Here is a 21,665-nt window from a genome sequence, read left to right on the forward strand (position 1 = left end):
AACCTAAATGATTGAGTGTTGTATAGAATACTGATTATATTGGTTAAGTATTTTATTACTAATATGAATTTATATGTCTCATGTTAATCTTACAAGATTTTCTTAATAAATCTACCATTCTTCCTGGCATATGTATGTAATCATTTAGAATTGGTTGCTTAATATGTTATGTAGTACTTTATATTATAGAATGTTATACCTTTTTTAAGAACACGTTCTCTGCAAGCTTTATTATATACATCAATACTGTATTAAATTTTGAATTTTCTGTGTATATGTGCATCAGAATTGGATATGACCATAAGATTTTTTTCCTTACATGGATATGGAAAATACCTTTCTGATCATCAACTATCTTAGCTATGGCAAATGGAACCAACTAATTTTTGTTGGAATCGCCAAATCAGTTCATGTGACCACCTTTGTGATACCTTCCTTCCGCTGACGCTGCCTCCACTCTTCTCCCCCTACCCAAGTGGAAAATAATAAGTTCTGTGGTGTTTTGTGTATACCTTTATAAGGACATTCACCAGACTTCCTTATGCGATTGGGTGTGCAAGTGACTGTTTCCTCTGTAAATCCATCAGCGGTTACCCAAGGAATGGAATTCTGCTTCATTCATGTTTGTATCTACCCACTTACATTTTGCTAGGAGGGGGGCACATAATTGGGAGCGAGATAATGTAGTGTTCAATAAACATTCATTGAGTTGAATTGAATAAAAATGTAGACTTGGTTACTTGATTGCTAACAAAACTCTATTTTCTAAACAAGGTTTATTAATAATTTCAAATTAAATTTTCAGGAACAAATTCATTTTTTTTTAATTGAGCTGATGTCTCAGTTTCTACCCCTTTCAACTAAATAAATAAACATTTCTCTTTTAGGATTTATTCACACAGATATGACGAAAGACTTGAAAGAAGAACATTTAAAGAAAAATATTCCTCTTGGGAGGTTTGGAGAAGCTATTGAGGTGGCACATGCTGTCGTGTTTCTTTTAGAGTCGCCATATATTACGGGGCACGTTCTAGTAGTGGACGGGGGGTTGCAGCTCACCGTGTAGTTTGTAGATCACTCAGGTATTAGGATGTTGGGGTCAAGGGCACATGTTGGCTGTTGGTTAGACAATGACACCTGCATTTGCTAATCAACTGTACTCATGCTGCCAATGCTGATTTCCACCTTCATATGAATATATCTGAAAAGAACAATGTGTGACCAATCGTATTTTCTAAAGGAAATACATTGTCTATCTTTGGTTGTCTTACAGGCTGTAGCAACTTTGGTGCATAGGTATTTTACAAGTCATACAAACAGGTGTGAATTTATATATTTGCCTCAAAAGTGATAAAAATTATATTGTCTAATTATGATGAATTATTTCATTTATCATGCTGGATTTTCTAGAAGTTAACCTTGTGGGCTGTTGCCAAAATGAGAGTATCTAGAGGACATTGATCAGTTGTCAGTACTTTAGCAAACCTCCTAAAGATAAATGTGTTTCTTTTGCATGTGCTTGGGTGACCAATTTTTATATACTTTGGAAAAAATAGTATCAAAGAAATAAAGACATGAATTTAAAATTGATTTCTTTGAGTGGTATTACTCTTGATTGAGTGGCTGGACAAAACAATGTGCAAATTTAAGTGTGCGGTATAGAAATTCTCACAGGTAATGAAGATTAACCCTTATCTTAAGGTTTTAATATCTGGTACAGTAGATAGATCTACATAGATCTCATCATCTTAGGGAGTGTTTTTTAACCCTCAAAATAGTGTAGTGAGCTACTTAAAAACTGCATAAGAAATACAAGATTTAAAAATTTTAAATTTAAGATTTATTTTGCATGAGTGAATATAATAATGATCCTTACCCTAAGATTTTACTAAGTAATTCCTTATGAATAGTCACAAATGATAACTTAAATAAATATGCAGTAACAATAAATTAAATGTCTTTACAAGAAACAGTTATAACATTAGTCTTAAAAGAGAATATTTGCCTGGGAGTAGAGATAAAGACACAAACTGAATGTAAAGTATGAGGCAACATCTATTTTGCATTTAACTCTTTTGTGAGGAGTAATGTGACATTTTCATGGTCACTAGATTCATCTTGATTTTTATTATTTATCATTTGCAAAATAGTTTAAGTGCTGCATTTTAAAATACATCTTTTTAGAGTGTTTTTAGAGCTGAACATTATTTTATATAAGAGGAGATTTAATTCTATATTGAAAGGCAGTGCAAAACTACTAATAGGATATACTAGTAAATACAAAGTAATATTATAATTCAAAGCAATATTCTAAATCAAGATTCCTGATTCCCTAAATGTTATTTTAAATTTGTCTTTAATACAGTCTTCTTTCCTTAGATTAAGCTAAGTTTTTAATAATACTTTCTTTCTGTTTCTGTAAGCAGTTACCAGCTATTGCCTTATGTTCAGAGGTTCAAAAACTTCAGTGAATTCTTAACAAGAAGACTCATCTGTAGCTGTTACCTGACTCTTATGAGCCCATAACCCAGCTTGTGTGTAGCATTTAAAAAAAAAAAAAAAAGTTTATGGTTAAAGCCAACGTATTAAAATTTTTGCATAGAGGGCTTTTAAATTTGTGCTCGTTTTCATATTTTTATTCATATTCAGTTTATAAGAAGGTTTATAATTGCTTTTTACAGATAGAATTATATGTTATAAATTACTTTGAGGTAGAATCATTTGTGCAAAGAAGATCATTTAATTTACATGCTTCTGTTATCTGGAATAAAGGGAGAAGACTATGCTGGATATTTAAGAATTATGCCTTATATAGTGCCAAAACAATTTTTCCAAGCATTTCACATGTAAGTGTGTGTCAATTGAGAAATCATACTATTGCCCTAAGAAAGAAATTGGTTCTTTACTTCACATTATACGCAAAGATCAATAAGAACCCAATAGGAAAATGGGAAAAAGATACAAAACAGACATTTCACAGAAGAGGGGATACATAGTCAACATATGTTGAACGTATGTTCAAAGTAATTAGGAATATGCAAATGAAGATCACAATGAGATTTTAGTTGACATTTGAGTGGCAAAAATTAATGTCTGATAATACCAAGTGATAGAAGTGCTCCTTGAACTTTAATGGGAGTCATTATGGATCTTTTTAGAATGCAGCTTCTGATTTAGTAGATCTGGACTGGGGCCTGAGGTGCTATATTTCTAACAAATTTCCAAGTGATGCTGATGGTGCTGGTCCGTGAACCATAATTTCAGTTGCAAGGTTGTAGAGTATGTAGATCCACAGGATCTTTCAAATGTGAAAATATGTCTGTGTGTCATTTGGGATCCAGTCTTTGCTCCCGGAGGCTGCCTGCATTTCTTCTCATGTTTTCATGTGCAACACAGATGCTGAGTCTACCAGCAATGGAAGGTTGAGACCCTGTCATGCTTTGACTCTCTAACTTCCCCTTCTGCTGCTTCTCTCTGACTGCAGCTAGAAAAAAAGTTCATTGCTTTTTAGGGTTCATGTGATTAGATTGGGTCCACCCAGAGAATCCAGGGCTGTCTCCATATTTTGAGGTCTGTAACCTCAACTATATCTGCAAAACCCCATTACCCATGTCATGTAACATTCATGGAATTCCAGGGATTAGGGCCTGGACACCTTTGGGGGAACCAACCTGTCTACCAGAATGGAAAATCATAATCCCTCAATTCCCAGACTTGGACCAGTTCTCAGACCAGAGATAATCGATTGAAGAAAGAGGCTGTGTCCTCTTGGTGAAGAACCCTGCAGTAACACAGCAAATGTGCACAGAGCGATTCCTTATCCTTTCTCAAAGGAATCTAAGGTCATTTGCCCAAGTAACAGTACACCGGGGAAAGTGATCTAACCAGATCTTTTAAGGATTATTGGGAATAGAGTCAAGCTAACATTGCTACCAGGGGACCCGAAACACCATCATGGTGCCCATGTGAGATGGCGGCCTGCGGAGCCCAGGCGATAGATGGAGCACTGGCCCAAGTCCGTTTCACAATTGGGTCCCCTGTGTCCCTAGACCCACTCTGTGGTCATTTTCCCAGTCCCTGACTGCATTTTCTTCATGGACATATTTAATAACTGGCAGAACCATCACATTGGTTCTTTGACCTATGGGTAAAGAATCATCGTGGCAGGAAAGGACAAGTAGAAACCACCGAAACAACTGTGCAAGAGAGTGGATCAGAAATAATACATCCTGGTGGAATGGCAGAGATTAATGTCACTGTCACTGATTTAATGGTTCAGGGGTGGTGATTCCTAGAATTTGTCCATTTAATTAATGAGACTACCCCTGCAGAGGACTGATGGACTGTGGCAGGCGATGGTGAACTGTTGTCCATTTAACCAAGCAGTTTCCTGGCCACAGCTGCTGTACCAGCAACGGTATCTTGACTGGATTAGATCCATGCGGCCCAGGGCACTTCACCTGCAACTGCTGACATGAAGAATGCCTTCTTTCAGTGCCTGTCAGGAAGGAAGATGAAAAGCAGTTCACAGTCACTTGTTACGGACAAAAGAACACATTTATGGTCATGCCCTAGGGCTATTTCAGCTGTCCTGCCCTCTGTCGCAATACAGTCCAAAGGGACCTTGATTGTCTTGACGTTCAGCAAAACATCACGATCCACTTAATGGTGTGTTCGTAACACTCTCTGGCAGTGCCCTAAACCCTTTGCGTTTTATCACACCTGTCTGGCAAAACCATGAATTTAAACAACAGATTAATCAAAACAATTTTTAAAAGGTAAACAAAATTGGAGAAATGATACTGCCTGACATCAAGACTAGCCGTAATGCCACAGTAATAGGCAAGACAGGGTGGTATTGGTGAAATGACAGACATACAGATCAAGGGAACTAAATGGAGAATCCAGGAGTGAATCCACACGAGTGTGGTCAACTGATCTTTGGTAAAGGTTCCAAGGCAGTCCAGTGAAGAAAAGGAAAGGCTTTGAGCAAATGTGGCTGGAACAACTGGTTGACCATATGGAAAAAAATGACCTTAACTTCTGCATCACCCCATACACAAAAATTAATTTGAAATAGATGAGACATAAATGTGAAAACTGAAACTATAAAATTTGCATAAGAAAATATAGGGAAAAAATTCCATGACCTTGGTGTAGACAAAGATTTGTTAGATAAAGCACAAAACATATAAGCCATACACACAAAGGTAAATTAGGTTTTATCAAAATCAAGAAATTTTGCTCTTTGAAAGATACTAAGAAAATGAAGTCCTGGCGTGGTGGCTAATGCCTGTAATCCTAGCACTCTGAGAGGCTGAGGTGGGACGGTCACTTGAGGTCAGAAGTTGCAGACCAGCCTGAGCAAGAGTGAGACCCTGTCTCTACCAAAAATATAAAAGTTAGCCAGGGGTGGTGGCGTGCACCTGTAGTCCCAGCTACTTGGGAGGCTGAGGCAGGAGGATCCTTGAGCTCAGGAGTCTGAGGTTGCAGTGAGCTATGATGATGCAACTACACCCTACCTGGCGTTGCAGAGCAAGACTGTCTCAAAAAAAAAAAAAGGGGGGAAGTAACAGACTAAGTGAAACTACTTGCAGTACGTATATATATAAAAGGACTTATATCCAGAATATATAGCAAACTCTTAAAACTAATAAGACAATCAAATTAAAAATGGCTGAAAGATTTGAATAGACACTTCACAAAAGATGTATGAATGACCACAGGTTTGTGAAAAGATGTTCAGCAGCCTTAGCCATGAAGGAGATGCAAACTGAAACCACGGTGAAATAGCGCTAGATACCCACTGGCATGGCTGATGTGAAAAAGACTGACAATACCAATTGCAGTTGGACCAACTAGAACTTCATATGTTGCTGGTGGGAATGTATAATGTTACGAACTCTTTGAAAAAACTATTTGGCAGTATCTTAAAAGGTTGAACAAACATCAGAAAACTCAGCCATCCTACTAGATATTTTCCCAATATAAATAAAAATATATGTTTACACAAGGTTTGGACATTATTGTTCATAGTAGCTTTATTCATAATAGCCAAAATTGTATGCAACTCACATATTCATTAATAGGAGAATGGATAAACAAAAATCTTTCCATAAAATGAAATATTATTTAGCAATACAAAAAAACAACTATTGATATACATGGATGAATTACAAAATAATTATGGCAAATGAAAAGGCAGATTTAAAAGAGTACATTCTATGTGATTCCAGTTACATAAAATTCTGGAAGATGCAAACTAATCTGTAATGACAGAAAGCAGATCAGTAGTTGTCTGGGCCTGGGGCGGAAGGAGGGATGGCCTGCAAAAGGGCATGAGGAAACTTTTAGAGGTGATGGAAATATTTTGTATCTTGTGGTACCAACTTCATGGGTATACGTGTCTTCAGAATTCATCAGATTTTACACTTTAAATGAATGAGTTACACCCCAATAAAGTGGATAAAAGAAAAAGAAGAGGGGGAGGATGGTGGTGGCGGCAGTAGGTTTCTGAATTTTCGGTGAGGATACATGGGCACAGAGTTTGGAGAACAAAAACTTCCCTCTGTCTGCACTAGGGGACACGGTGTCTAATCATCTTACAATGATACGACATTTGTTGAAGCAAAGTGATTTTTTTAGCTTTTTAATTAGAAGCCTTTTAAATTGTCTTTGATGGGAAATAAATTAATCACTTTTAGTTTCGTCTAAATGGAACGTTTAGTACTGGTTTCTTCTTCTGAAAGCTTTTGGGTGATAAAGGCCACAAATGAGTGGTACTGATGTGTTTGGAATATATCTTGATGGGGCAATTTCTTCTTCCTGAGCGTGGTAGAGATTTATGACTCATCTTTAAATCATTTTAGCTGACTAATATATTATCTAAGTGTCTGTGGGCATATTTGAAATTAATACTTATTGCATTTGCCAGGAGCATGCCAGGAATTTTGTTTATGTCTATCTTTCCTGGAATTTTGAGTGATCTCATATAGTAACTTCTCATCTACTAAAAGATGGTGATGTCACTAATTTTTGGTTCCCTTTCATAGATGTGACATATCCCAGTATTGGGTTTCACATCTTTTGCAGTGAGATTAGTGGAATGATAAGGCCTTTGGAGTCAGAAAGTTCTGTTTTCAAGTTCTAGTTCTGTAACTAGTTGTGTTATTGGCAAAGTAAATCCCTTCTGTGAGCTTGTTTCCTCACGTGGAAAAGAGAATAATACTTCCTAGAGTTGTAAGGATTAAATAAAATAGGCCAGGTGCAGTGGCTCATGCCTGTAATCCCAACACTTGGGGAGGCCAAGGTGGGAGGATTGCTTGAGCCCAGGAGTTCAAGGCTTCAGTGCAGTGAAGGCCACTGCACTCTAGCCTGGGTGACAGAGTGAGACCTCATCTCTAAAGATAAATAAAATTAAATAAAATAGCATTAAAGTACTAGGATAAACCTGGCACATCGTAGGTGCTTAGTAAACATTATTTCCGGTCCTCCTGATGAAGAATACTGGTGCATTGTGTCTGGCGTCTTCCCAGTGCTGGAAGCATTATGTTCTGTATTCCAGTCTTTTCTGCTTCTGCTGATGTACTTTCTGAGCTTTACTTTTCAAGTTTATTCGTTTTGATCTGAAACATGAGTTATGAGCAGTGTGATTTCTGAATTGTTCACAAAATGTTAACTCTGATCTGTATCATTGAACATAGCTCAGAGTGAATGCTTGTTCAAAAACCAGTGCTGCTGTGCAAATTGCATTATTTACATCCGATACTTGAATCCCCTTAGTTGAGAGGTCAGTTAGAAATAAATATTTGTGCCCTTAGGCTATTGGGGAGCTGCCAAGTAATCATGTAACTTGCCCATGGTTACCAGAGTCTAACTGATGTAATCCTACCTTTCCCTGCGGTTATGTTGTCCCGGGCTCAGATTAATCCCTTGTGGCCGTTGCTGCTCCACAGCTGGCAGCCTTTACCCTCCGTGGCCTGCCTTGACCAGGCTCTCGACATGCATGGGATGTCACTGTTAAGGCTGATTGTCCCAGCCCTTGCCTTTGCTCTGTGGTGGGGCTGGGCCAAGGCTAGGGATGGGGATATAGTCCTATAGAATACTTTGGAGTGCTAACTTCGCAGTGGCCTTGCTTTGCTTTCAGATTTTCCACAACTGGCAAAATAGAATATCAATCTTGGGAGTGAGAAATGTGACCTAAGCTACAACCTGGAAGCAATTGAAGAGAAAACCATAATACTGTAAAATATGTTCTGCTGTCTTTCAAAGAGTGTCTACCATCCCTAGCTCCAGCATTACCGTTTTTATAGTTTAGTGTTTGTTTAAACTTAGTTTTTCTAATTATCAGTTATACATTAACATAATAATAACAGTCACTTCCTGTTCCTCAAAGGAAATGACCTTAATCTCTGATTCATTTGGTATTAACCTCTTTATTCTAGTGAGTCCACGAGGTATTTCTTGGTTTTTCAGCATTAGGCATTATGTGTTGTAACTTCCCACTAAGGAATATGAGGATTTGCCTCTCTGTGACCAGCACCCCACCACCGCTGCATGCAAGCACGCTTCCCATCCCGCCATCCCCGATAAAGTTACAGCATGATCAGTGACTGCATTAGTACCCTTATATAAATATCATTCACAGCTGAGCTATACAGTATTGGATAGTTACTTTGCCTTCCCTGCACAGTATTTTATTTTCCATGGAGTCGATGGTTATAGTTTTTGTTTATTTTATTTTTATTTGTTTAAATTTATGGGATACAAGTGTAATTTTGTTAATGGACATAGTGCACAGTGTTGAAGTCAGGGCTTTCAGTGGTGTATCCATTACTGGAATAATAATGTACATTGTGCCCATTAAGTAATTTCTCATCATCCACCCACCTCCTAAACCCCTACCTACCCTTCCACGTTTCCATTGTCTATCATTCCACACTCTGCTTCCATGTGAACACATTATTTAGCTCCCACTTATAAGTGAGAGCATGCAATATTTGTCTTTCTGTGTCTGAGTTGATTCATTTAAGGTAATGGTCTCCAGTTCCATCCATGTTTCTGCAAAAGACACGATTTCATGCTTTCTTATGGCTAACATTCCATTGTGTATATATACTATGTTTTCTTTATCCAGTCACCCATTGATTGACACTTAGGGTTGATTCCATATCTTTGCTGTTGTGAATAGTGCTGCAGGAGTGCAGATATCTTTTTGATATAATGGTTTCTTTTCCTCTGGGGAGACACCCAGTAGTGGGATTGCTGCATCAAAGGGTAGTTCTATTTTCAGTTCTTTGAGACATCTTAATACTGTTTCCCATAGAGGTTGTACTAATTTACATTCCTACCAACAGTGTATAAGCCTTCCATTTTCTCTGTGTCCTCGTCAACATCTGTTTTTTGTCTTTTTGATAGCCATTCCAGTTGAAGTAAGATGATATTGTGGTTTTAATTTGCATTTCTCTGATAGAGATGTTGAACATTTTTTCACATTGGCTATTTGTCTTCTTTTGAGAAATGTCTATTCATGTCCTTTGCCCACTTTTTAATGCAATTATTTTGTTGAGGTGCTTGAGTTCCTTGTAAATTCTAGGTATTGGTCCCCTTTCAGCTGTATAGTTTACATATATGTTCTCCCATTCTGCAGGTTGTCTGTTTACTATGTTGATTATTTCTTTTGCTGTGCAGAAGAAACTTTTTGGTTTAATTAAGTCCCATTTGTCTATTTTTGTTGTTGTTGCTTGTGCTTTTGAGGTCTTTGTCATGAATTCTTTGCCAGATCAATGTCCAGAAGAGTTTTCCCTAGGTTTTCTTCTGGCATTTTTATAGTTTTGGGTCTTATGTATAAATCTGTGATCCATCTTTGTTTGATTTTTGTATATCGCGAGAGATAAGAGTCCAGTTTTATTTTTCTGTATATGGCAATCCAATTTTCTCAGCAACATATTTTGAAAAGTGTGTCATTTACCCAGTGTATGTTCTTGTCAACTTTGTCAAAGATCAGTTGGCTGTAACTGTGGCTTTATTTCTGGGCTCTCTGTTCTGTTCTGTTGATCTGTATATCTGCTTTTATACCAGTATCTTGCTGTTTTGGTTACTATAGCCTTGTAGTACGATTTGAAGTCAGGTAATATGATGTCTCCAGCTTTATTCTCTTTGCTTAGGATTGCTTTGTTTATTTGGGCTCTTTTTTGGTTTCATATGAATTTTAGGATTGTTTTTTCTAATTCTGTGAAAAATGATCTTGGTATTTTTTGTTTTTGCAGAGACAGAGTCCCAATGTGTTGCCCAGGCTGGTCTTGAACTCCTTACCTCAGGCAATCCTCCTTCCTTGGCCTCTGAAAGTGCTGGGATTATAGGTGTGAGCCACTGTGCCCAGCTAATGCTGGTATTTTGATAGGGATTGCATTGGATCTGTAGATTGTTTTGGACGGTATGGTCATTTTAATGATATTAATTATTCCGGTCCATGAACATTAGATGTCTATCCATTTTTTTTTGGTATCTTCTTTAATTTCTTTCATTAGTGTTTTATACTTTTCCTTTTACCTCCTTGGTTAAATTTATTCCTAGGTATTTTTTTGGTAGCTATTTTAAATGGGATTACCATCTTGATTTTGTTCTTGTCTAGATCACTATTGGTATATAGCAATGCTAGTGTATTTGTTTGTTGATTTTGTATCCTGAAATTTTACTGAATTCATTTATCAAACCTAAGAGTTTTTTGGTGGAGTCTTAGGGTTTTCTAGATATAAGATTATGTCATCAGTGAATAGGGATAATTTGAATTTTTCTTTTCCCATGTGGATGCCTTTTATTTCTTTCTCTTGCCTGATTGCTCTGGGTAGGACTTCCAGTACTATGTTGAATAGGAGTGGTGAAAATGGGCATCCTTGTTGTTCCGGTTTCTAGAGGAAATGCTTTCTATTTTTCCCAACTAAGTATGATATTGGCTGTGGGTTTTTTGTACATGGCCTTTATGATTTTGAGGTATGTTCCTTCTCTGCCTAGTTCCTTGATGGTTTTTATCATGAAGGGATGCTGAATTTTATCAAATGCTTTCGCTACATCTATTGCGATGATCATATAATTTTTGTTCCTTCATTCTGTTTATGTGATGTATCACATTTATTCATTTGCATATGTTGAACCATTCTTGCATTCCTGGTATAAAACTCACTTCATCATAATTTATTATACTTTTGATGTGCTGTGGATTTGGTTTGCTAGTATTTTGTTGAGGATTTTTGTGTCTGTGTTCATCAGAGATGTTGGTCTATAGTTGTCTTTCTTTGTTTTGTCCTTGTCTAGATTTAGTAGCAAGGTGATGCTGGCCTTGTAGAATGAGTCAGGGAGAATTCCTTCCTCCTCAATTTGTTGAAACAGTTTCAGGAGGATTGGTATTAGTTCTTCTTTGTATGTTTGGTAGAATTTGGCTATGAATCCATCTAGTTCTAGACTTCTCTTTGTTGGGAGTTTTAAAAAAATTATTGTTGATTCATTCTCACTACTCATTATTGGTCTGTTCAGGCTTTTCTCTTTCTTCCTGATTCAATCTTTGGAGGTTGTATGTTTCCAGGAATTCATTATTCGTGTTAGTGTATAGTTGTTCATAACAGTCTCTGATAATCTTTTGTATTTTTGTGGTATCAGTTATAGTGTCTCTTCTTTCATTTCTGATTTTGTTTATTTGGATCTTCTATATTCTTAGTCTAGCTTGTGGTTTATCAATTTTGTTTATCTTTTCAAAGAACCACATTTTTGTTTGGTTGATACTTTGTATCTTTTTGGTCTCTATTTCATTTAGTTCTGCTGTGCTCTTTAATTTTGTTTTTCCTTCTGCTAAATTTGGATTTGGTTCTTGTTTTCCTAGTTCTTTGACATGCGATGTTATCTTCTTAATTTGTGATCTTTCTGTTGTTTTTTTTTTTTTCTTTATATAGGCATTTACTGGTCTAAACTTCCCTGTTAGCACTGCTTTTCCTGTATCTCACAGGTTTTGGTATGTTGTGTTTCCATTTTCGTTTGTTTCCTAACAATTTTTAGTTTCCATCTTAATTTCTTCATTGGCCCAATTATCATTACAGAGCATGTTGTTTAATTTCCATATATTTGTATAGTTTCCAAAGTTCCTTTTGGTATTGATTTCTAGTTTTATTCTACTGTGGTCTGTGAAGATACTTGGTATGATTTTGAATTTTTAAAATTTGTTGAGATTTGTTTTGTAGCCTAATATGTATATTATGTTGGAAAATGTTTCATATGCCAATGAGAAGAATGTGTATTCTGCAATTGTTGGGTATAATGTTCTGTAGATGTCTATTAGGTCCATTTGATTTAAATTTCAGTTTAAGTGGATGTTTCTTTGTTGATTTTCTATCTCAATGATCTGTCTAGTGCTGAGTGGGGTGTTGAAATCCCCCATAAATATTGTATTGCTGTCTATATCTTTTCCTTTCAGTCTAGTAATATTTGTTTTATGAATTTGGTGCTTTGATGTTGGGTTCTTATATATTTTGGATCGTTACATCCTCTTGCTGAATTGATCCCTTTATCATTATATAATGACCTTCTTTGTCTTATTTTACTGTTGCTGATTTAAAGTCTGTTTTATACGATACAAGTATAGCTACTCTTGTAAACTTTTGATTTTTGTTTGCACGGAATATCTTCTTCCAACTTTTAACTTTCAGTCTATATGTGTCTTTACAGGTAAGGTGAGTTTCTTGTAAGCAGGATATCTTTGTATTATGCTTTTTAAATCCGTTATGCCAATCTGTATCTTTATGTACAGCATTTAATCCATTGATGTTCAAGGTTATATTGATATGTGAGGTTTTATTCCCATCAAGTTGTTAATTGTTTTCTAGTTATATAAATTTTTTGTTTTGTTTCTTTTTCTCTTTTTGTCTTTGTGGTTTGGTGAAATTCTGTCATGTTTCTATTTGATTCCCTTCTCTTCCTCCTTTGTGTGATTGTTTTATAACACTTGTAAGTTTTATGCTTTATGTGTTTTCATAATGGTGTATATCAACCTTTGATTTCTATGTGTAAGACCACTTTGAGCATTTCTTGTAAAGCCAATGTAGTGATGTAGAATTCTCTCAGCATTTGCTTGTCTAGGAAACATTTTATTTCTCCTTCATTAATGAAGCTTATTCTTGCTGGATATGAAATTCTTGGCTGATAATTTTTTTTCTTTAGCAGTTTGAAAATGCCATTCCATTCTCTTCTGGCATGTAAGGTTTCTGCTGAGAAGTTCACTGTTAGTCTGATGGGGTTTCTTTTATAGGTGACTGGATGCTTTTCTTTTGCTTATTTTAAAATTCTTACTTTCACACTGACTTTAGACATTCTGATTATAATATACCTTGGCGAAGTCCTTTTTGCAGTGTATTTTCCTGGGGATCACTGGGCCTCCTATGTCTGGATGTCTAACTCTCTTGCTAGACTTGGTAAGTTTTCATCGATTATCTCCCTAAATAGATTTTCTAAACTTTTTGATCTCTCTTCCCCTTTGGGAATACCAATAATTTGTAAGTTCAGTTGCTTTATGTAGTCCCAAGTATCTCAAAGGCTTTCTTGATTTTTTTTTTTATTCTTTTTTCCTTATTTTTGTCTGTGTGGATTATTTCAAAAGACTTTTCTTCAGGTTCTGAGATTCCTTCTTCTCTTTAGTCTAGTCTATTATTGAAACTTTTGAATGTATTTTGTATTTCCTTCAATGATTTTTCAGTTCCAGAATTAATCTCTTACTTTTTTTCTTTTTTTTTTCTCTTTCTCTTTCTCTTTCTTTTTCTCTTTCTAAGATATCTATCTCCTTTCTCATTCATCTCCTCAATTGATTTTCTGGTTTTTGTAGATTGGTTTTCAGATTTCTCTTACATTTCATTGAGCTTCTTTTTTAAAATCAATATTTTGAATTCTTTCTCTGACATTTTGAGGATTTCTTTTTCATTGGGATCTATTGGTGGACAATTGGTTATGATCCTTTAGTATTGTCATATTTTCTTGCTTTATCATGTTTCCTGTGTCCTTGATACCTGCCCATCTGGTGTAATAGTCGTTTTTTCACATTTTTTGAAATTGCATTCGTAGGGGAGGATTTTTTCCTGAAGATGTATGTATGTTGTTGGTTGAGTAGGACGCTTTGGCTTTGATTTTGGGTTCCTGCAGTAGTGTGGTCTCTGTATGATTTCTTTGGCAGTACACAGGGTCAGTGGTATCTCTTATTTCCTCAGCGGCTTAGGATACGGTTATTAGTTGCGGCTGTGGTGAAGTTTTGCTGGGGACTAGGGCTTCAGGTAAGTCAGTCTTTGGGCCCCAGTGGTGCCAGCCATGGCCTGTGTGTGCCTGTTCTTAGACCCCAGAGCAGTTTATGCTGGCACTGGTGTTAGTGGGGTCTGGAAAACTCATTCTTGGTCCTCCAGATGGCTTGTTCAGATGTTTGTGGTGGGAGCAGTGGACCAGGTGTGTGGGCAGGTTGTTCTCAGGCCCCAGGGCAGCTGGTGTGCTGTGGATAATGGCAGTAGCAGTGGTGGCACAACCCATGGCAACCCAAGCAGCCTGTACTGGTGTTGCTGGTAGCTGCGATGTATTGGGTGTGTTAGTCCCCTGGCCCATTGGTAGGGCGTGTGGATGGGTGTCTGCTGTGGTGCTATCAGTAGGTTGGGTTAGCCTGAGTTCAGACCCTAGCAGGAGTGATCAGGTGCCAACATTGAAGGACTGGGCTGGGAAATTTCTGGGCCCCTGGGTGGTGTCCTTGAGTACTGAGGATATGGGTCTGGGCCAGCAGACTTGTCCTCAGGCCCTCTGATAGTGCCTTCAGGCACTGGCTGTTATAGGCAGAGGTGGTGTGATCCTGCAGAATGCTCAGGTGTGGTCTGAGGTGGCCGCACTGTGGGCCTGCTACCAGGGAGAGCGGAACCCCTCTGAAGTGGAGCAGTGTGGGTAGATAGCTGTGGAGAGTGCAGCCAGCCTGTGCATTGGCCTCATAGCAGCCCATAACAGGGTGGTGGGATTTGTTCCAGGGGTGTGTGCGAGTGCCCAGTCTTCCCTCTCCCTCCTCAGCTGGGTGGCAGCTGCAGTAGTGTCAGCTGAAGCTCGGCCCAGGGGTCAGGTACAGTCCTGCCTCAAACTTTTTACATTTTTTAAAATTTTTTCTTTTCTCTCTTTTTTTTGAAAGTTGAGATGGGGTCTTGCTATGTATCCCAGGATGGTCTCAAACTCTTGAGCTTAAGCAATCCTCCTGCCTCCGTATCCTGAGACACTGGGATTATAGGTGCTGCCAGCATGCTGGCTTTTTTGTTTTTCTTTTTTTTTGAGACAGAGTCTCGCTGTATTTCCTGGGCTGGAGTGCAGTGGTGTGATCACAGCTCATTTCGGCCTCGAAGTCCAGGGCTCAAGTGATCCTCCTGCCTCAGCCTCCCAAGTAGCTGGGACTACAGGTACAAGTCTTTTTATTCTGGGGACAGAATAAAAAGAAGGCTTTCATGAGATGCTTCTTGAAGAACACATCCTGTGGCCAATAAAGTTTGGTACACACTGGATTAAACAATCTCTCTATTGCAAGATAACATTTAATGTATTGGTATGTATATTTAATTTCTAAGAGAGGGGATATAATGTGGTCACAGAATCCTTTTTCCATGGGGCATCACAGGAACCATTGTTCTCTGGAATACACTTTAGGAAATATTGGTATAATGAAATTTATACATTTAATTATTTGCAGCGATCTCTGGTAATCCATCCAATACCTCTGTCCTGCTGTATCACATGCTACCTAGTGTGTATTTCCACTTGGAATTCAATGCATGTAAAACTGAATCCATTTCCTTTCCAAAACTAGGTTCTCTTCCTGACTTTGCTAGTCTGGTTACCATCATCCTGCCTACTCCAGTTTAAAACCCCTGGTGCATTTTAACTTCTCTCACCCTCTATAACTGCCAAGTGCTTAGGACTTTTCCTTCACAGTGCATCTTCTGTTGTGTTGAGGTACATTCTTTCTATACCTAATTTACTGAGTTTTTATTGTGGAGGGATGTTGAATTTTGCCAAATGCTTTTTCTACATCTACTGAGATGATCATATGGTTTTTCCTTCCTTTCCTTATTGTGATGTATCATGTTTATTGATTTGCATATATCAAAACATCCTTGCATTGGGACGAAATCACTCTTGATCATGGTGTACGATGTTTTTGATGCACTGGTGGAATTGGTATGTATGATTTTGTTGAGGATTTTTGCAGCTATGTTCATTAGGGATATTGGTCTGTAGTTTTTATTTGTTATGTCTCTGCTTTTGGTATCAGAGTTATGCTGGCCTCATAAAATGAGTTTGGAAGAATTCCTTTCTTTTCAATTTTTTGAAATAGTTTGAGAATTGGTATTAGTTCTTCTTTAAAAGTTTGGTAGAATTCAGCTGTGAAGCCATCTGGTCTTGGACTTTTCCTTGTTGAGAGACTTTTTATTATGGATTCAATCCTGTTACTTATTATTGGTCTGTTCAGGCTTTCTGTTTCTTCTTGATTCAATCTTGGTAGCTTATATATTCATGAATTGATGTATTTCCTCTAGGTTTTGAATTTATTGGCATACAGTTCATAATAATTTCTAATTATCCTTTATATTTCTGTGGTATCATTTATGATGTCTCCTGTTTCATTTCTGATCTTATTTATTTGGGTCTTTTCTCTTTTTTCTTAGGCTAGTTAATGGCTTGATTTTGTTTATCCTTTTAAAGAAACAACTTTTGTTTCATTGCTCTTTTGTATTTTTTAGTCTCAATTTTGTTTACTTCTGCTCTAATCTTTTATTATTTCTTTCCTTCTACTAATTATGGGTTTGGTTTGCTTTTCATTTTTTGCTTTTCTAGTTTCTTGAGACACATTGTTAGGTTGTTTATTTGAAATCTTTCTATTTTTTTGATGTAGACATTTATTGCTATAACCTTGCTTCTTAACACTGATTTTTCTGTATCCCACAGGTTTTGGTATGTTGTGTTTCTATTTTCATTTGTTTCAAGGAATTTTTAAATTTCCTTCTTAATTTCTTCCTTCACCCATTGGTCATTCAAGAGTATGTTGTTTAATTTCCATATATTTGTGTAGTTTCCATATATTTGTGTAGTATTCCTCTTGTTATTGATTTCTAGTGTTATTCCATTTTGGTCAAATAAGATAGTTAATATGATTTCAATTTTAAAAAATTTTTCGAGACTTGTTTTGTGTCCTAATAGTAATATATCGTCAATCCTGGAGAATATTCTGTGTGCTGATGAAAACAATCTATAGCGTTTGGGTGAAATGTTCTATAATGTCTGTTAGGTCCATTTGGTCTGTAGTATGGTTTAAATCCAGTGTGTCTTGCTTGATTTTCTGTCTAGTTGATCTGTATAATGCTGAAAGTAGGATATTGAAACCCTTAACTATTACTATATTAAGGTCTATCTCTTTAGATCTGAAAATATTTGCTTTATATACCTGGATATTCCAGTTTTGGGTGCATATATATTTACAGTTGTTATGTCTTTTTGCTGAATTGATCCCTTTATTATTATATTATGTCCTTCTTTATTTCTCTTGACAGCTTTTGACTTAAAGTCTGTTTTATCTGATGTAAGTATAGCTACTCCTGCTTGCTTTTGGTTTCTGTTTGCATGGAATATCTCTTTTTATCCCTTCACCTTATGTCTGTTTGTGTCTTTACAGATGACGTGAGTTTCTGGTAGGCAGCGTATGGTTAGGTGTGTTTTTTTTTTAAATGCATTTATCCAATCTATCTTTTAACTGGGGAATTTAATCCTTTTACATTTAAGGTTATTATGGGTTATTATTGGTTGGTGAGGACTTATTCCTGTCATTTTATTTATTGCTTTCTATTTATTTTTTATATATCCCTTCTTCCTTATTTCTTCTATGATTGTTTATTTTTGCAGTTTTTGGTGGTTTTTCATAGTGATAAGGTTTGGTTCTTTTCACTTTTTCCTTTATGTATCGGCTCTCCCAGTGAGTTTTATAGTGTTGTGTGTTTTCATTATGGTGGTTATTGTCTTTTCACTTCCACATATATTAATAAGACTCCCTTGAGTATTTCCTGTAAGGCTGGTCTAGTGGTGATGATTTCCCTTAGTTTTTGCTTGTCTGAGAAAAACCTTATTTTTCCTTCATTTCTAAAGGATAGCTTTGCTGCATATAATATTCTTGAGTGGATTTTTTTTTCCTTTTATTACTTTGAATATATCTTCCCATTCTCTTCTGGCCTGTAAAGTTTCTGCTGAGAAATCTGCTATTAGTCTAATAGAGATTCCCTTACATGTGACTTGATGCTTTTCTCTTGCTGATTTTAGAATTCTTTCTTTGTCTTTGACTTTTGACAACTTGAATATAATGTGCCTTGGAGAAGGACCTGTTTGGGTTGAGGCTATTGGGGACTTTCAGCTTCTTGGATCTGGATGTCAGTCTCTTTCCCAAGACTTGGGAAATTTTCAGCTATTATTTCATTAAATATGTTTTCTACACCTTTTCCCTTGTCCTCTCATTCTGAAATTCCCATAATGTGAGTATTTGTTCTTTTAATGTTCCATAAATCTTGTATGCTTTCTTTATTCTTTTTAATTCTTTTTTCTTTTTTTGTCTGCCTGAGTTATTTCAAAAAGTCCTATCTTCCAGTTCAAATATTCTTTCCTCTGCTTGGTGTAGTCTGGTGTTGAAGTTCTTGATTATATTTTATTTTTTATTTCATTCATTAATTCTTCATCTCTAAGATTTCTAAGATTTCTGTTTGGTTCTTTTTTCAAATGGTATCTTTCTCTTTGTTGAGTTTCTCATTCAAATCATGAATTGTTTTTCTGATTTTGTTGAATTGTCTAACTGTATTCTCTTATATTTCACTGAGCTTCCTGAAGATGATTATTTTGAATTCTTTTTCTGGCATTTCATATATTTTCTTATGATTGGGGTGTATTATTGGAGAATTATTATGTTCCTTTGGAGGTGTCATATTTCCTTGCTTTTTCATGTTTGACTTGTCCCTACATTTATTTCTAAGCACTGGTAGAACAGTCATTTCTTCCAATTTTTTGGAGTACTATTTGTAGGGAAAGACTTATTTCTGTGGATGGGTCTTGGGGTGTCAGATGAGTAGGGTATGTTGGCTTTGGTTCTAGGTGGACACAATAGTGTATTCTCTGTGCCGATTCTTCAGCTGTAATCCAGTGAAAAATCTAGTGATGTTTGCAGGTATCTTAGTGGCGTAGGCTGTGAGCTTGTAGCAGTGGTGGTGCAGCTTTGCTGGGGGTGGACTGGTGAGGCTGTTTCTCAGGCCTGGAACACAGGCATGTGGCCGTTCAGTTAGCCTGGGGGCACGTCCACTGGGAGCAGATCTGGGCTGGTTCCTAGGCCCTGGGCATGGGCGTGGGGTTGCTGAACAGGCCTGGGGGCATGTCTGTGGGGGGAGGGGACACCAGGCTGTTTCTCAGGCTCAGGAGGCTGGCAGGTAATCACTGCCAGCCTAGTGGCATGTCAGCTGCTTGGCAGCTCAGAGGCCCAGTCTGGCTGGTTCAGGGTGGGTTTGCTGTAGGCAAGTCTTCCAGACTGTTTCTCCAGCTAGAAGTGCAGGCAGTGGGATTTAGTTTCCCTGCTGCGTAGCACCGGAGTCACAGCTGATCCTGGGCGCAGGATCTGAGCAGCCAGAGTTATGGCACTGCAGCTACCCGTGTGGGCTTGGTGGCACGAAGACAGAGCCCCTGGGCAGAAGAGGTGCAGTAGCTCTTGGACCCCAGAGCAGGCGCTGTGATGCAGCAGCTTGGCTCACGGGTTGGTGGAGGTGGGGAGTGCACACCTTGTACTCCTAATCTGGAGCAATGGGACAGTCATGGGTACTTTTATACTGTTGTGTCTCGTGGCCTACGTTCATAGATTCCTAGCAGCTTTCCAAACTGGGCTCAGGGCTTGCAAGGACCGTTGGATTCTCTGGTAATAAGGACTGTAGGTGTTTGCAGTGGCAATGGGGGCTCGTGCGGTTCTGCTTACCTTTCCCACAAGGGGAAGTTCCTCCTGACTCTGGGCCTATCGGAGTGGGGGGGTTGCAGAGGCAGAGCCTCCACGCTGCCTCTCCACTCCGCCCGCCCTGCCTTGCTCTCCTGACACCTCCCGGTCAGATCTTAGCTGTCTATTCATTGCTTTGGTCTTGCCTTGTGGGCAGGATGAGCGCGAAGTGCCTCTAATCAGCCATCTTGTTGACGTCTTGTAACTTCCTTTCGTCACCAAACCCTGTTTCTCGTATTTATCCATGCTGACAGATGCAAACTCAGCTCTTCACTTCAACTCTGAATGACACTCGATTGTGTGAATAAATCAGTTTAATCCTCCTCCTACTAATGAACAATTAGATTTTTTCCTCAAATTTTTTTATACAGTGCTGGAGTGAATATATTTTTCATGTCTCCTTTTCTATATATTTGAGTTTCTGTAGGACCTGGCTTTTTTTTTTTTTTTTTTTTTTAGCAGCGTATGTCTGATTTATTGATTCCTGCAATGCAACAGACGTTTCTCATGGAGGACTTACAGACCTCTAGCTGATCCCATTGCTCTGAACCCCAAATGGGCCTGGTTCTTAACATTTTTTGTGCCATATGTTCTTTTGACACTCTAGTGAATCTTATAGATCCCTTCTCAAAATAGTATTTATGTATATAGGCTAATGTACACAGGAAACAAATTATTTTAAAATAATTATCAAAGTATTAAAAAAACCTAAATTTATGATGTAATAATACACATGCCTCTTACAATACCCCCTTCTATTGGTAGGTCTAATAACTGCCATAATTTTGAAGTTGTGCTGAGTAAAAATGGTATTTTTAAGATATTTACAGTATTTGCAATATAATTTCTACTGGGACAGTCATGGGTACTTTTATACTGTTGTGTCTTGTTGCCTACATTCATAATTGAGGGAAACTTTAAATTTTGGTTGGGAGTTTATCATTTTATCCCCATCCAAGTTCACAAATTTTACCATCTGTGCAATTTTATTGGATTTGCACATTTTGTAACTAGTTTTGCCATTTTAGTTTCCAACTACATTAAAATGATAGCTTACATATATTGAGCTACTATGTGCCAGGTATCAAGTTAAAAGTTTTATACCCATTATTATCTCATACAACCTTCACAGCAACCCAAAGAGACATCTCCATTTTACAGGTAAGGAAATTGAGGCCTGGGGAGGGGAAGGAACTTGCTCACACGTGATCAACTGAGCTAGGATTCAGATTCTGGCTGGCTAACTCCATAACCCAGGTTCTTTACCAGCATAATACAGCATTCACATTTCCATAACTTAAAGGAATCAAACAAAATTTACATGCTATAGTAGCCTTTAGCTGCTGAGCCAAGCTAAGGTGATTTTCACATATTACTCATGGTCTTATAAGGGAGAATCAAGGACAAACAACATTAAAATACATAGTGGATTTTGAAAGCTACATAGCAAGTCATGAGGAATAGGGGACAGTATGAAATACACAATTCTGGTCTAATTCAAATGTGTTCTCAGAGCTCCATCATACACCTAATGATGGAGATAAAAGTTTGTACCTTATAGAGGCGCCGAATTACACAGATGACCAGCTGTATCCCCTTCTCTTTTCCTGTA

The 21,665-nt window shown here is 37.5% G+C and overlaps 1 protein-coding gene across 1 annotated transcript in view; it reads left to right on the plus strand.

The window, feature by feature from the left end:
* CBR4 (carbonyl reductase 4) overlaps positions 1-1,211 on the plus strand; it is a 30,335-nt gene extending 29,124 nt beyond the window's left edge. Inside the window, exon 5 of the mRNA XM_012657116.1 lies at positions 888-1,211. Within this exon, the coding sequence (XP_012512570.1) occupies positions 888-1,066 (179 nt within the window). The 3' untranslated portion in view covers positions 1,067-1,211. The remainder of the gene's footprint in view (positions 1-887) is intronic.
* The last annotated feature ends 20,454 nt before the right edge of the window (positions 1,212-21,665 follow it).

Source organism: Propithecus coquereli, unplaced genomic scaffold, assembly GCF_000956105.1.
Source record: "Propithecus coquereli isolate 6110/MARCELLA unplaced genomic scaffold, Pcoq_1.0 Scaffold53, whole genome shotgun sequence".
Classification (NCBI taxonomy): domain Eukaryota; kingdom Metazoa; phylum Chordata; class Mammalia; order Primates; family Indriidae; genus Propithecus; species Propithecus coquereli.